A 14,141-nucleotide genomic window follows, 5' to 3' on the forward strand; every position below is an offset into this window, starting at 1 on the left:
AGCCTCATGGTTCAAATTTCTTGATAATCAATGGTTCTGTGTTGAAACAACCATTGTGTACAGTGGTCTGTTTGTGTTCAAGTTCCTCTTGGTATCTTGCTGATAGCTGTCTTTCCATGAACTGCAAACCCACACTGATATTAGGTGTCATTTCTTTCCGCACAGCGCTCAGGGTGTGACTGAACCAATGGCAGCCGGTGTGGTCAACAGCTTGTCTGACTTTCGAGCCGCTCCGAGCTACCAGCTTCCTTTTCTAAATCTTGGTGTTCACCAGGACATGGACTTCCAGGAAACGTCGGAGGAAGAGGAAGAGGTGGAGGAGGAGGAGGAGGAGGAGGATGGAGTTGGGGAGGCAGGATCCACTGAGCCTGGGGACTGGAGGGCACCTTGCCCCTCGCCTAGCCCTGATACACACACTGCCCAGACCACACTGCAGCTCCTGAGGTTCACCCAGATCATCAACACTGACATCCGCAGGTACTTTGGTCGGAAGAGCAAAGACGATGACCCTGATTCTTGTAACATTTACGAGGACAGGTTTTATTCCGGTAAATCGGGTAGGGAGCTGTACTATGCAGACCTGATAAAAATTGCACAAGATGGCGATCAGGAAGAGGAGGAATTGCATGCAACCTCACGCCTTACAAGAGACATGGACAGCCTGGCTGGTAAGATGGTCTGTGACAGGGAGAGCATCCAACGACTGGGACCGCTGGCAGAACTGTTTGAGTATGGTTTACACAAGTACCTGAAACCAGCAGCCATCAACAGGAGACACAGCAGAGGGCAGAAGCTGGATCAGAAGTATGCCCACCTTGTCCCAATGCACAGCCGGAGGCTACCTTCCTCCTTCTGGAAGGAGCCTGTCTCTCTAGTCCCGGCCTGCACCCTCCACACCAGCACGCCAGATTTCAGTGACCTCCTAGCCAACTGGACATCAGAGTCAAATGGACAAGAGCTCCAGGTTGCGAGAGAAATCTCCACTGAAATAAGCAGGCAGGCGCTGGAATCAGAGTGCAGCCCGCTAGACCGGACCTTTCATGCACCCGGTATTAACCCCTTGAGCGCTGGTGTTTCTACCACCCTTTAAATGGTAAATGTAAAGTTAACTATCAAAGTAGTTCCTATAATTACTGCTTCTTCTCATTTTTAGAAATAATTCTAAAATCCTATTTGAAGAAAATTGTATAATTTATGGAAAATTTAAACATTAACATTGGAGAATATTTGCTGCAGTCATAGCATTTAATTTTCCTAAGATTGCCTTTCATGGATTTTGATTTTAAATTTCACGTTGTATTTTATACCTTCAGATCCACAGCAAAGTATGGAAATGTAAGTAAGTTATATTGGCTTATATGGATGTGTAAATACACGGACTCTTACATTTTAATAAACTGTTACTGGACCACACTTGTTCAAGCTGCTTATGTGTTGATAGGATCATTTATATTGGAATTGAAATGAATATTAATGGCAATCGATTCCCTTCGGCATTGGCCAGGTGCGTTACTGTACAGGTGTGAATAACTGCACTCAGTGAGGCAGATAACAGCAGCTGTCATTGGAGACCCTCGGACTATCCCTGATCGGACTTTGCTGGCTTTACCTTGCACCTTATCATGTCCATCTCGGCCGCGGGGACTTCCATCCCCTTGCGGGGACTGTGCGGGTCGGTCGGGGACGGGCTGTCTGTCCGTGGGCGTGGGGAAGAGAGTGGAAGCTTTGTTGCCTCCATCACAGTGAGGGGGTGTTTGGAGTCACTGTGATGGATGTTTGTGTTGGGGTCTGTGTCTTGTGTTCTTTTTTTTTTGTGTGTGACTGCAATGTAATTTCATTCGGTACCTCGGTACCGAATGACAAATAAAGCTCTGTACCTGCACACTGTAAACGGCTCGATTGTAATCATGTATTGTCTTTCCGCTGACTGGTTAGCACGCAACAAAACAGCTTTTCACTGTACCTCGGTACACGGGACCATAAACTAAACTAAACTGAAGGACCCAGCGAGACCACCACCTCTCAGCTTCCTCAGAGATAGCACCAATATCAAGCATTGTTCCCCATTTTCTGTGTCTGCGTTATTTGGCTTTTGATACCTTCCCAATGCCTGGCTTCACAAACATGCACTATACTTAAATAATAGATCAATATCAGGACAGACACAAAAAGCTGGAGTAACTCAGCGGGACAGGCAGCATCTCTGGAGAGAAGGAATGGGTGACGTTTCACAGAGTGCTGGAGTAATTCAGTGGGCAGGCAGCAAGAGAAGGAATGGCTGACGATTCAGGTCGAGACTTTTTCACACTGGACTAAGCATCAATATCAAAAGGACGAGGGATAAAGATTGTGCTAAGGATCAATATTAGGAAGTGTTTTTTACTTACCCACTCTCACTATTTCAAGGCAATGTACAACATTAGGCAAACACACAAAACATGATCTTCCAAACACGTTAGCTCCAGTATTCTTTCTACTTAATGTGATCTAGTGGAATAATACATTGCATTAACGGTGTGAGACTGCACACATATTTTAAATCCAAATGCAACTTGACAACCTGTCTGATTCAGAACATCAATTTTATTTAAATGAAAAACAAGTCAATCTTCAGCTGTGACCCGATCTATGGAACAGAAGGCCATGTTCCTTCTCTGGATTGTCAGCAGAGACCACTCTCATGATTACTTGTTTATACTACATTATTTACACATCTTCTGTCTGTCTGTATATGCTTAATAAACTCGTCTAGAAATGACAACAGATTTGACAAGGGAATTGCCAATGAATCATTTTTACTTTCATTGAAACATTGAACGGTTTAAATATACATCATTTATTCAGGATAATAGTTCCTGGGAGAAAGATTGTAGAAACACATGTGGTGGCTTCACGTTTAACACTCAAGCATCAGTGAGGGATTTATACGCACATGGAATCGATTTTAATACAATTCACATTTAATAACAATATTCTATTGATTTATAATGCACACACAATGAAGTAGCTGTTGAGTGTAAAAATCAAAGTGCTGGAGGGACTCGTTGGGTCGGGCAGCATCTATGGGGGATGGACACACAGCACATCGCACAGATGTAACCTCTCAGTACAAGAGAGGGTGGGACAGGTGAGGAGGGGATGATGGACAGGTGGAAACAAGAGGGTGAGGGGTGGGGTGGGGAGTGAAGGCCACTAGGTGACAGGTATAACCAGGTGAGGTGTGGGGTGGGTGAAGGCCACTAGGTGACAGGTATAACCAGGTGAGGTGTGGGGTGGATGAAGGCCACTAGGTGACAGGTGTATCCAGGTGAGGTGTGGGGTGGGTGAAGGCCACTAGGTGACAGGTGTAACCAGGTGTGTGGTGGGGGGGGGGGGGAAGAGGACATCTCTTGTTGGCATGTTTCAAAGCATTTGGCAGCATCTGTGGAGAACATGGATAGGTGACGTTTCACAGAGTGCTGGAGTAACTCAGCGGGTCAGGCAGCATCTGTGGAGAACATGGATAGGTGACATTTCACAGAGTGCTGGAGTAACTCAGCGGGTCAGGCAGCATCTGTGGAGAACATGGATAGGTGACATTTTGGGTCAGGACCCCTCTCCTGTGTCCACCTATCACCTACAATCATCCAGAAGAGAGCCAGCTGTGAATCGGTCAATCGCGAGCTGGTCACAACCTCCTCCAGAGAGAGAGGCGAAGGTCTTTGGCATCACCACAAAGTGCCAAGCTCCTTTGATATCTAAACGTACTCGAAATAAGCAAGTGAAGTCACGGGGCTTTGTAACAGCTGCATCTTTATATAACAGCAGTAACTATGAGTGGACATCATGTGTTGAGTGGTCATGGTCTTCACTTCTCTCACCCTCTTGTATAGAATGTGCTGGTGGTGAGGGAGGGGAGCCGGTGAATCTCATGGCAAACCACACCATCTCCCAGTTACCACTGAACCAGGCCTGGCTTCATGGACAACAACGTGATCTCACACAGGGGAGCAGAGGGGAGTACTACTGCAAATAAACACAATGATAATTAATGACTTAGTTACACAAAATACTTTGCACTATTCGGTGCTGGGACCCCAGCTATTTACGATATACATTAATGACTTAGACGGAGGGATTAAAAGTACCATTAGCAAATTTGCAGATGATACTAAGTTGGGGGGTAGTGTGAATTGTGAGGAAGATGCAATAAGGCTGCAGGGTGACCTGGACAGGTTGTGTGAGTGGGCGGATACATGGCAGATGCAGTTTAATGTAGATAAGTGTGAGGTTATTCACTTTGGAAGTAAGAATAGAAAGGCAGATTATTATCTGAATGGTGTCAAGTTAGGAGGAGGGGGAGTTCAACGAGATCTGGGTGTCCTAGTGCATCAGTCAATGAAAGGAAGCATGCAGGTTCAGCAGGCAGTGAAGAAAGCCAATGGAATGTTGGCCTTCGTAACAAGAGGAGTTGAGTATAGGAGCAAAGAGGTCCTTCTACAGTTGTACCGGGCCCTGGTGAGACCGCACCTGGAGTACTGTGTGCAGTTTTGGTCTCCAAATTTGAGGAAGGATATTCTTGCTATGGAGGGCGTGCAGCGTAGGTTCACTAGATTAATTCCCGGAATGGCGGGACTGTCGTATGTTGAAAGGCTGGAGCGATTGGGCTTGTATACACTGGAATTTAGAAGGATGAGGGGGGATCTTATTGAAACATATAAGATAATTAGGGGATTGGACACATTAGAGGCAGATAACATGTTCCCAATGTTGGGGGAGTCCAGAACAAGGGGCCACAGTTTGAGAATAAGGGGTAGGCCATTTAGAACGGAGATGAGGAAGAACTTTTTCAGTCAGAGGGTGGTGAAGGTGTGGAATTCTCTGCCTCAGAAGGCAGTGGAGGCCAGTTCGTTGGATGCTTTCAAGAGAGAGCTGGATAGAGCTCTTAAGGATAGCGGAGTGAGGGGGTATGGGGAGAAGGCAGGAACGGGGTACTGATTGATAGTGATCAGCCATGATCGCATTGAATGGCGGTGCTGGCTCGAAGGGCTGAATGGCCTACTCCTGCACCTATTGTCTATTGTCTATTGTCTATCAATAAATATTAATAACATTAATTATAATTCACCACGTGTCATGACCGAGTTTAGCAACAGGAAAACAAGTCACTGCAGAAGCAGAGTTACGCGCTAACTTACCAACTGGGTCAAAAGCCCGTGGGGAGTTTCAATAACATTAAAGATATTCAGGCTGCAATAATGCACAAAAGAACTGTCAGGGCCACTTCAGCCGGTTAGTTTGTCTGTGAATAATTGTGTAAATATGCTTCTATCAATGTTGTTATCATTAATGAACACACACAGGAACTACGCACCAAATGTACCGCAGTTTGCTAACAAGGCGCTACATTGAAAAGTATCTCAAAAATGTCCTGCTTTCAAAAATGACGATCAACTTCAGCCTGGAGTCAGGGCCCAGCCTGAAAAGCAAACAGTCCATCACAAAACCATGAACTTCAGCCTGGAGTCAGGGCCCAGCCTGAAAAGCAAACAGTCCATCACAAAACCATGAACTTCAGCCTGGAGTCAGGGCCCAGCCTGAAAAGCAAACAGTCCATCACAAAACCATGAACTTCAGCCTGGAGTCAGGGCCCAGCCTGAAAAGCAAACAGTCCATCACAAAACCAGCTGCAACTTTACCAAATACAGAAGAAAAATTATAGAACTAATCCATTCTGCGGGTAGAGCTGCTGCCTCACGGCACCAGAGACCCGGGTTCCATCCTGACCATGGGTGCTGTCTGTACGGAGTTTGTACGTTCTCCCTGTGACTGCGTGGGTTTTCTCCGGGCTCTCCGGTTTCCTCCCATACTCCAAAGAAGTGCAGGTTTGTAGGTTAATTGGCTGGGTGTAAACTGTCCCGAGTGCGTGTGGGATAGTGTTAATGTGGGGGGATTGCTGGTCAGTACGGACTCGGTGGGCCGAAGGGCCTGTATCTGGGCTGTATCCCTAAACTAAACTAAAGGGCCCTTTCCCAGTTACGCGATTTTTAAGGCGACTGTCAAAGTCGTAGCAGATCGCCAAAATGTTACTTTCCCCTACGACAATGACCACGACAATGACCACGACAATGACCACGACAATGACCACGACAATGACCACGACAATGACCACGAAAATGACCACGACAATGACCACGACAATGACCACGACAATGACCACGACAATGACCACGACAATGACCACGACAATGACCACGACAATGACCACGACAATGACCACGACAATGACCACGACAATGCCGAGTCAGGTCGATACGAGTTACTTTTTTTGTAAAACTAGCACCTGGCTAAGAGATTAAACCGTCTTCGGAAACATCGCGAAATTCCCGCGCTTACCTGACCGTCAAACTGTCGCCTCCAATCTACCTGTCAAATGTCCTGACGGTAAATAAATTGGTTAAACTAAACTATCTTCTGGTATCTTCAAATGCCTTTTCTTAATTTAATATGACGTGCTTCTAAATGCATCTGCGACAACCTAGCAAACCTGGGGACAGCGTGCGACAGACAGCGCCCGCAATAAGCTACGATACCTGGCCACAAGCCAGCTGTCGCCGAGACATTTCTAGCAGGTAAATGTCTCCGCGACGCGCCGAGATCCGCTGCGATTCATTGAAGACTCCTCACGGTCACGGTCACGGTCACGGTCACGGTCACGGTCACGGTCACGGTCACGGTCACGGTCACGGTCATGCTCGCGACACCCCGACAAACGTTCAACAACAGCCTCGTCGCCGGCAGTCGCCTTAAAATCACCTAACTGGGACAGGCCCTTAAATTAAACTAACCTAACCTACTGTAGCTCAATTTAAACTAAACTGAATGAAAAATACATAGCCCTGGCAAGGCCAGATGTGAGTGATACAGGCACTGCATGTCCAGACCCCTCTGGCAAGGCCAGATGTGCACTGCATGTCCAGACCCCCCTGGCAAGGCCAGATGTGCACTGCGTGTCCAGACCCCCCTGGCAAGGCCAGATGTGTGAGTGATACCAGCATTGCGTGTCCAGACCCCTCTGGCAAGGCCAGATGTGTGAGTGATACCAGCACTGCGTGTCCACACCCCCCTGGCAAGGCCAGATGTGCACTGCGTGTCCAAACCCCCCTGGCAAGGCCAGATGTGCACTGCGTGTCCACACCCCTCTGGCAAGGCCAGATGTGCACTGCGTGTCCAGACCCCCCTGGCAAGGCCAGATGTGTGAGTGATACCGGCACTGCGTGTCCAGTCCCCCCCCCCCGTACCACTGACCTGCCGGCTGCCTGAACACCCGGCTGTTATTCCTTGCTGCCCGTGGCTCCAGCTTCGTTCTCGGGTAACTTGCTTCCTGGAGGTGTGTTGCCTTCACCCTGCGGGCTCGCACTGCTGGGCACCGGACTTGCATCTTCCCTCAGCCTTTCCATTTCGTCTATCCACTGGAGAGTTAATGGTGACAATAAAGCAGACGTTTCAGAGACAAATCCATTCATGATTGAAATAGAAATGGTGAAAGAGAGAGAACAGCTGCAAGAGATTTTATAAAAAGATAAACTGCATCATTTGTCATTTGACGTTAGAGTGTATCACAAAGTGCTGGAGTAACTCAGCAGGTCAGGCAGCATCTAGGAGAGAGGGAATGGGTGACGTTTCGGGTCGAGACCCTTCCTCAGACTGATGCTCGACCCGAAACGTCACCCATTCCCTCTCTCCTAGATGCTGCCTGATCTGCTGAGTTACTCCAGCACTCTGTGAAACGTTACCTATCCATGTTCTCCACAGATGCTGCCTGATCTGCTGAGTTACTCCAGCACTCTGTGAAACGTCACCTATCCATGTTCTCCACAGATGCTGCCTGACACGCTGAGTTACTCCAGCACTCTGTGTCCTTTAGTTAGGTGTTGTCTAAATGGTCAGATTTTCCTTAATACAGCTTTTGGAAATCTATTTAGACACAAGGAACTGCAGATGCTGGAATCTTACATAAGGCACAGAGTGCTGGAGTAACTCAGCGGGTCAGGCAGCATCTGTGGAGAACATGAACAGGCAAACTGATTGTGGGGGGGAGAAAGCCGGAAATGTATTTGTTAGTTTCATAATGTACAACACTTCTCTGATCTTTAGTTTAAATGCAGTGAATGCATTTTTTCATCATAAATTTCAATAGTGGATTCCTCATTTCACTAATTAATTTGTTTATTCTTAAAATGTGTGACTGTTTCTGTATGTATAATTATTTGCAAAAGATAAATGTTTAAAGTATCTACTGTGTATTTGTTTATGGTCTGGCCAGGTTTAACATCGTCGTTCAAAATAAAGAGGAGGACCATTGCAATCGGCAATTGTATAGAAAAGAATTGAACAGAGGAGAAATAACAAGCACCTTTCAAATAACATGCCAGCGCAGAATAACAGAGAGATTGACTGTGATTGTAAAACATTGAGCCAGTCTGAACTGTGAGCTTCCATTGTAACACCAATGTCAGAGTTGTGCCCAAACACACTAGTCTTTCATTCTCATCCAAACACAATGTTTCAAACATCAGTGATCCAGGAAATGTGCCGTGTGGAATCTCCATTCCACACCATGTTTCACATGGAGGTCCTCCAGCATCTTATAAATCTGATAACGGCCCTGAGGACATTTCTATTGTCCTGCTGACTTCCAGTTAAAGTGTTTACTTTAAAGATTAAGATAAAGTGCTTTTACCAAAGATAACCAGATCTTTATTTGTTTTGCAGTTCAACTGCGGTGCAGAGTGTCATGAATTAATTGTCCGCCTTTACTTCTGTGAACTGTTGTGGATAAGGACTACTAGACCATAGTATTTCCACAGATTTAACTTACTAACATTTTCTAAAGCACAAGTGTGCAAAGGACTCGGTTAGTCATGGAGTTGTTGCTCGAAGGAACTCGTGTTTTCAGATCACAGAGGTTCCCACATTTCTCTTCCACGGTGATTATGTGAGACTGTTGTATGAAACAGCATCTTTACTGGATCAAATTACCAACGCTACATTCAATAATGTTTCAAGGCCACAACCTTTGGTAGAGCTGCAACCTTTGGCATCTTGTTGTCAAGTCACCTCTTCACAACTGTCCCGTCTGTTTCCCCAACGATGCATTTACAGGTGTGCTGGACATGTCTCCTGCACACCTGTTCACCTGTTCACCTGTTCCTCAAGAGAAACCAAGACAGTGACAACCTATACGGCCCCTGCCATGTCAAACAACACCTGCAGGTGTGAAGCTGCCCGCAACACGTACACTCTCAATGTGTAGGATGGAACTGCAGATGCTGGTTTACACTGAAGATAGACACAAAATGCTGGAGGAACTCAGTGGGTCAGGCAGCATCTCTGGAGAAAAGGAATAGGTGATGTTTCGGGTCGAGACCCATCTTCAGACTGAGAGTCAGGGGAGAGGGGAACTAGAGGTATGAAAAGGTACAAATGAAACAAAATGTCATTCCCTCCAGAGATGCTGCCGACCGGCTGAGTTACTCCAGCACTTTGTGTCTTGGGCAAGATTCCAGCATCTGCAGTTCCTGGTGTCTCTGTCTATTTGAGACTCTCTGCTTCCCTCTGCACCAATATACAGATAGATGCAACAGCGAGTGAGGATTTCCACACACCCTGCTTCCAAACAGCTGAAACACATTCCGATTGACATGGGTTTGTTGCCACAGAGCCCAATGGTCAATGGTCAATGAAAGTGCTTGATCAGCAAACTGCTGATGGCAAACTTATGTGAAGTTGTAACGTGCCCACAAATATGTCCAACGTTCATATTGGTGGAGAGAGAGCTGGCCAATAAACTTTTATGTAGATCTTAGATGTTTTTAAATGAACATTTTTATTTTGATAGTTATATCGTCTGATTAAGAAGCTAATATATCTTCTCACTCCCTTCTTAAGTTGAATGCTCATCTCCAGCTGAGTCTTGTTTTGCAGGCACGATCCTATTCTTCACACAGATCATACCAAATGCCATTCCAGTCACAGAATTGCCCCACCAAAACATGCAAGTGAAACGGCATGGACAAAATGGGCCGAAGGGCCTGATTCTGTGCTATATCTCTCTATGGCATGTCTAATAACATTCCTAAGATTCAGATACATGTAAACTAATATTGACTAAATTTGTCATTGATTACACATCCGTCAACCACGTAGTTCACAGGGACAGGTTTTAAATGAGTGTAATCGCAGAGGGTAAACGTACAGCAATCAGGTCATCTTTCATCTTTACAATTTCTTCAGGCGTGTCCTCTTTGATGCGGTGAATATCAGCCAACAGCTCAGCCATGGCCACCCGGGCTGCTTCCACGCTCCACGCCCTGGAGAAACACATCCCAAAGCAGCATTAGACATCCCCCTTCACCTCCCTCCATGTACCAGAGCATCACACAGCTCAGCCTGCCAGCACACACTTGCTTCACCAAACCCACTACAACATCTCAGTTAATAACTCCCACCTTTAAAATCACTTCAACAATACAGAAAGTCATGATTAACAGGAGGCCACATTTTAATTTAAATGGTTATATTTCCATTGATTGAAAATGTTAGCAGATATAACATTTTAAAAACACTAAAAGCCAAATTAAAAAAAATGTTTAAGATCATAAGGTCATAAGTGACAGGAGCAGAATTAGGCCATTCGGCCCATCGTCTACTCCGCCATTCAATCACGGCTGATCTATCTCTCCCTCCTAACCCCATTCTCCTGCCTTCTCCCCATAACCCCTGACACCCGCACTAATCAACAATCTATCTACCTCTGCCTTAAAATCGTATTTAATCCTGTTTAAAATTTGTTATCCTGTTAAAATGAATCCTGATGGCGTTTAGGATGGCGTTTTACCCGCAGTGCTTGTCAGTGTAGTCGGGTTTACCTGTCCGGTACACTGTCTGTCATCACAGCCTCTGACTTGGAATCACCCAGTTGGATAGAACCAGCCTGTTGAACAGAATATCATTGAGGAGATTGAGTGCCCACCATACTGGCATGGACATAACACCCTTAGAAATCAGCCCGATAACTTCAACATTTCAAGATCAATTTATTGTCGCGTGTACCAGTTAAGATGCAGTGAGATGTGAGTTACCACACAGCCATACTAAGGGAAAAGCAACAAGACACACAGCCACATTAAATAAAATATAACATGAACATCCCCCACAGCGGTTTCCACATTGCTCACTGTGATGGAAGGTAATAAAGTCCAACCAGCTTCCTCTTTGTTCACCTGCGGTCGGGGCTGTTGATCCGTCCGCGGTCGCCGCTGCCGACCCCTCGTGTCGGGGCGATCAAAACTCCCCGCGTCGGGACGGTTGAACTCTCCGCGGCACGGAGCTCCCGAGTCAGCCTCTTCTCACCAGAGACCGCGGTAATGATTCTCTGTCTGTGGAGGGGATTAAACCTTGCACATCCCTTCCATCCAAACGTCCCCACTCAAGCATTCCCAGGCTGGGAGACTCTGTCCGTCCGTCCCCCCCCCCCCATGTTTCATGTATCTCGTTGTGTTTTAATGACTGTTGGCAGATCAATTTCCCTCCTGGGATAATTAAAGTTCTATCGTATCGTATCGTTTCGTATCCGTACACTGTGAGCGGCTCGATTGTGATCATGTATTGTTTTTCCACTGACTGGTTAGCACGCAACAAAAGCTTTTCACTGTACCTCGGTACACGTGACAATAAACTTAGCTGAACTGAATTTCCCTGGCGTTGATTTCTACCATAACTGTAGGCAAATATTTAATATTTAAATGATGTTTAAAACCTTTACCTTCCTCCTCTCGTTATTGAAGTCTTCCTGCAAGAGCCCGAGGGCTTCCTGGAGAGTTAGTAACGCCAGACTGACGCGCTCATGCAAGACTTCCAGTTTATGTTCTAACTGAGTTTCCTGTTTGTTCCTATGGGAAGAGAGTGATATTGGATGAGAACGCTGACCAATGAACCAACGGCTTACTGCCTTCTCCACAACGCTTAACTCAGCAGCAAATTACAGCAGATTTATGTCAACAGAATTAACTCTGGCCTTTTTGAGGCAGCGCCTCCTGTAGGTCAGTGTGATGGTGGGGAGGTCACTACCTGTGATGGACCTTCGATGGTGGGGAGGTCAGTACCCGTGATGGACCTTCGATGGTGGGGAGGTGAGTACCCGTGATGGACTGGGCAGTGTCCACCACTCTGTAGATCCCTGGTATGGTGGGGGGCAGTGTGTGGTGGGGGGGGGCAGTGTGTGGTGGGGGGGGCAGTGTGTGGTGGGGGGGGCAGTGTGTGGTGGGGGGGGCAGTGTGTGGTGGGGGGGCAGTGTGTGGGGGGGAGCAGTGTGTGGTGGACTGGGCAGTGTGTGGGGGGGGGCAGTGTGTGGGGGGGGTCAGTGTGTGGTGGGGGGGCAGTGTGTGGGGGGGTCAGTGTGTGGTGGGGGGGGCAGTGTGTGGTGGGGGGGGTCAGTGTGTGGTGGGGGGGTCAGTGTGTGGTGGGGGGCAGTGTGTGGTGGGGGGGCAGTGTGTGGTGGGGGGGGCAGTGTGTGGGGGGGTCAGTGTGTGGTGGGGGGGGCAGTGTGTGGGGGGGGGCAGTGTGTGGGGGGGTCAGTGTATGGTGGGGGGGCAGTGTGTGGGGGGGGTCAGTGTGTGGTGGGGGGGCAGTGTGTGGTGGGGGGGTCAGTGTGTGGTGGGGGGGTCAGTGTGTGGTGGGGGGGCAGTGTGTGGTGGGGGGGCAGAGTGTGGTGGGGGGGCAGTGTGTGGGGGGGTCAGTGTGTGGTGGGGGGGCAGTGTGTGGGGGGGGCAGTGTGTGGGGGGGGTCAGTGTGTGGTGGGGGGGGCAGTGTGTGGTGGGGGGGGCAGTGTGTGGTGGGGGGGGGGACAGTGTGTGGTGGGGGTGCAGTGTGTGGGGGGGCCAGTGTGTGGGGGGGTCAGTGTATGGTGGGGGGGGCAGTGTGTGGTGGGGGGGGACAGTGTGTGGTGGGGGGGCAGTGTGTGGGGGGGTCAGTGTGTGGTGGGGGGGGCAGTGTGTGGTGGGGGGGTCGGTGTGTGGGGGGGGTCAGTGTGTGATGGACCGGGCAGTGTGTGGTGGGGGGGGGTCAGTGTGTGATGGACCGGGCAGTGTGTGGTGGGGGGGCAGTGTGTGGTGGGGGGGCAGTGTGTGGTGGGGGGGGCAGTGTGTGGGGGGGTCAGTGTGTGGTGGGGGGGCAGTGTGTGGGGGGGGCAGTGTGTGGGGGGGGTCAGTGTGTGGTGGGGGGGGCAGTGTGTGGTGGGGGGGGCAGTGTGTGGTGGGGGGGACAGTGTGTGGTGGGGGGGCAGTGTGTGGGGGGGGCAGTGTGTGGGGGGGTCAGTGTATGGTGGGGGGGCAGTGTGTGGTGGGGGGGGACAGTGTGTGGTGGGGGGCAGTGTGTGGGGGGGTCAGTGTGTGGTGGGGGGGCAGTGTGTGGTGGGGGGGGTCGGTGTGTGGGGGGGGTCAGTGTGTAATGGACCGGGCAGTGTGTGGTGGGGGGGGGTCAGTGTGTGATGGACCGGGCAGTGTGTGGTGGGGGGGGGTCAGTGTGTGATGGACCGGGCAGTGTGTGGTGGGGGGGTCGGTGTGTGGGGGGCGGGTCAGTGTGTGATGGACCGGGCAGTGTGTGGTGGGGGGGGGGCAGTGTGTGGTGGGGGGGGTCGGTGTGTGGGGGGGGGGTCAGTGTGTGATGGACCGGGCAGTGTGTGGTGGGGGGGGGGCAGTGTGTGGTGGGGGGGGTCGGTGTGTGGGGGGGGTCAGTGTGTGATGGACTGGGCAGTGTGTGGTGGGGGGGGTCGGTGTGTGGGGGGGGTCAGTGTGTGATGGACTGGGCAGTGTCCACCACTCTCTGTCGTCTCCTTCGATCCTGGGCGTTCAAGTCACTGAGTCAGGCCGTGATCAATGTAATCACAGTAAACCGTACTTCATTGATTAAGCAAGGATGATGCAGAGTTTATTTTAGAAGTAATTGAGAAGTACCATGTGTAGGAAGGAACTGCAGATGCTGATTTATGCCGAAGATAGACACAAAATGCAGGATGTACCTCTGCTCAGTCCGCCTGGACCTACCTGATCTCCAAGTTGCCAAACACTTTAACTCCCCCTCCCACTCCCGCACTGACCTTC

At 49.1% G+C, this 14,141-nt stretch overlaps 2 protein-coding genes across 2 annotated transcripts in view; both read left to right on the forward strand.

Moving 5' to 3' along the window:
- Positions 1 to 187: 187 nt before the first annotated feature.
- Positions 188 to 1,340, forward strand: percc1 (proline and glutamate rich with coiled coil 1). The gene is made up of 2 exons (XM_078418401.1): positions 188 to 1,093; positions 1,314 to 1,340. The coding sequence occupies exon 1, from the start codon at positions 188 to 190 to the stop codon at positions 1,088 to 1,090; it is 903 nt and encodes a 300-aa protein (XP_078274527.1). The 3' UTR covers positions 1,091 to 1,093; positions 1,314 to 1,340.
- Positions 1,341 to 1,683: 343 nt separating this feature from the next.
- Positions 1,684 to 14,141, forward strand: part of LOC144603836 (enoyl-CoA delta isomerase 1, mitochondrial-like) — a 93,766-nt gene continuing 81,308 nt past the window's right edge. The window contains exon 1 of the mRNA XM_078417568.1: positions 1,684 to 1,687. The gene's annotated coding sequence lies outside the window, so the exon portion shown is untranslated. The remainder of the gene's footprint in view (positions 1,688 to 14,141) is intronic.

This window comes from Rhinoraja longicauda, chromosome 21, assembly GCF_053455715.1.
Source record: "Rhinoraja longicauda isolate Sanriku21f chromosome 21, sRhiLon1.1, whole genome shotgun sequence".
In the NCBI taxonomy this organism is placed as follows: Eukaryota; Metazoa; Chordata; class Chondrichthyes; order Rajiformes; family Arhynchobatidae; genus Rhinoraja; species Rhinoraja longicauda.

Coding starts and splice junctions, on each gene's coding strand:
- percc1 (XM_078418401.1), top strand. CDS start 188: ATGGCAGCCGGTGTGGTCAACAGCTTGTCTGACTTTCGAGCCGCTCCG.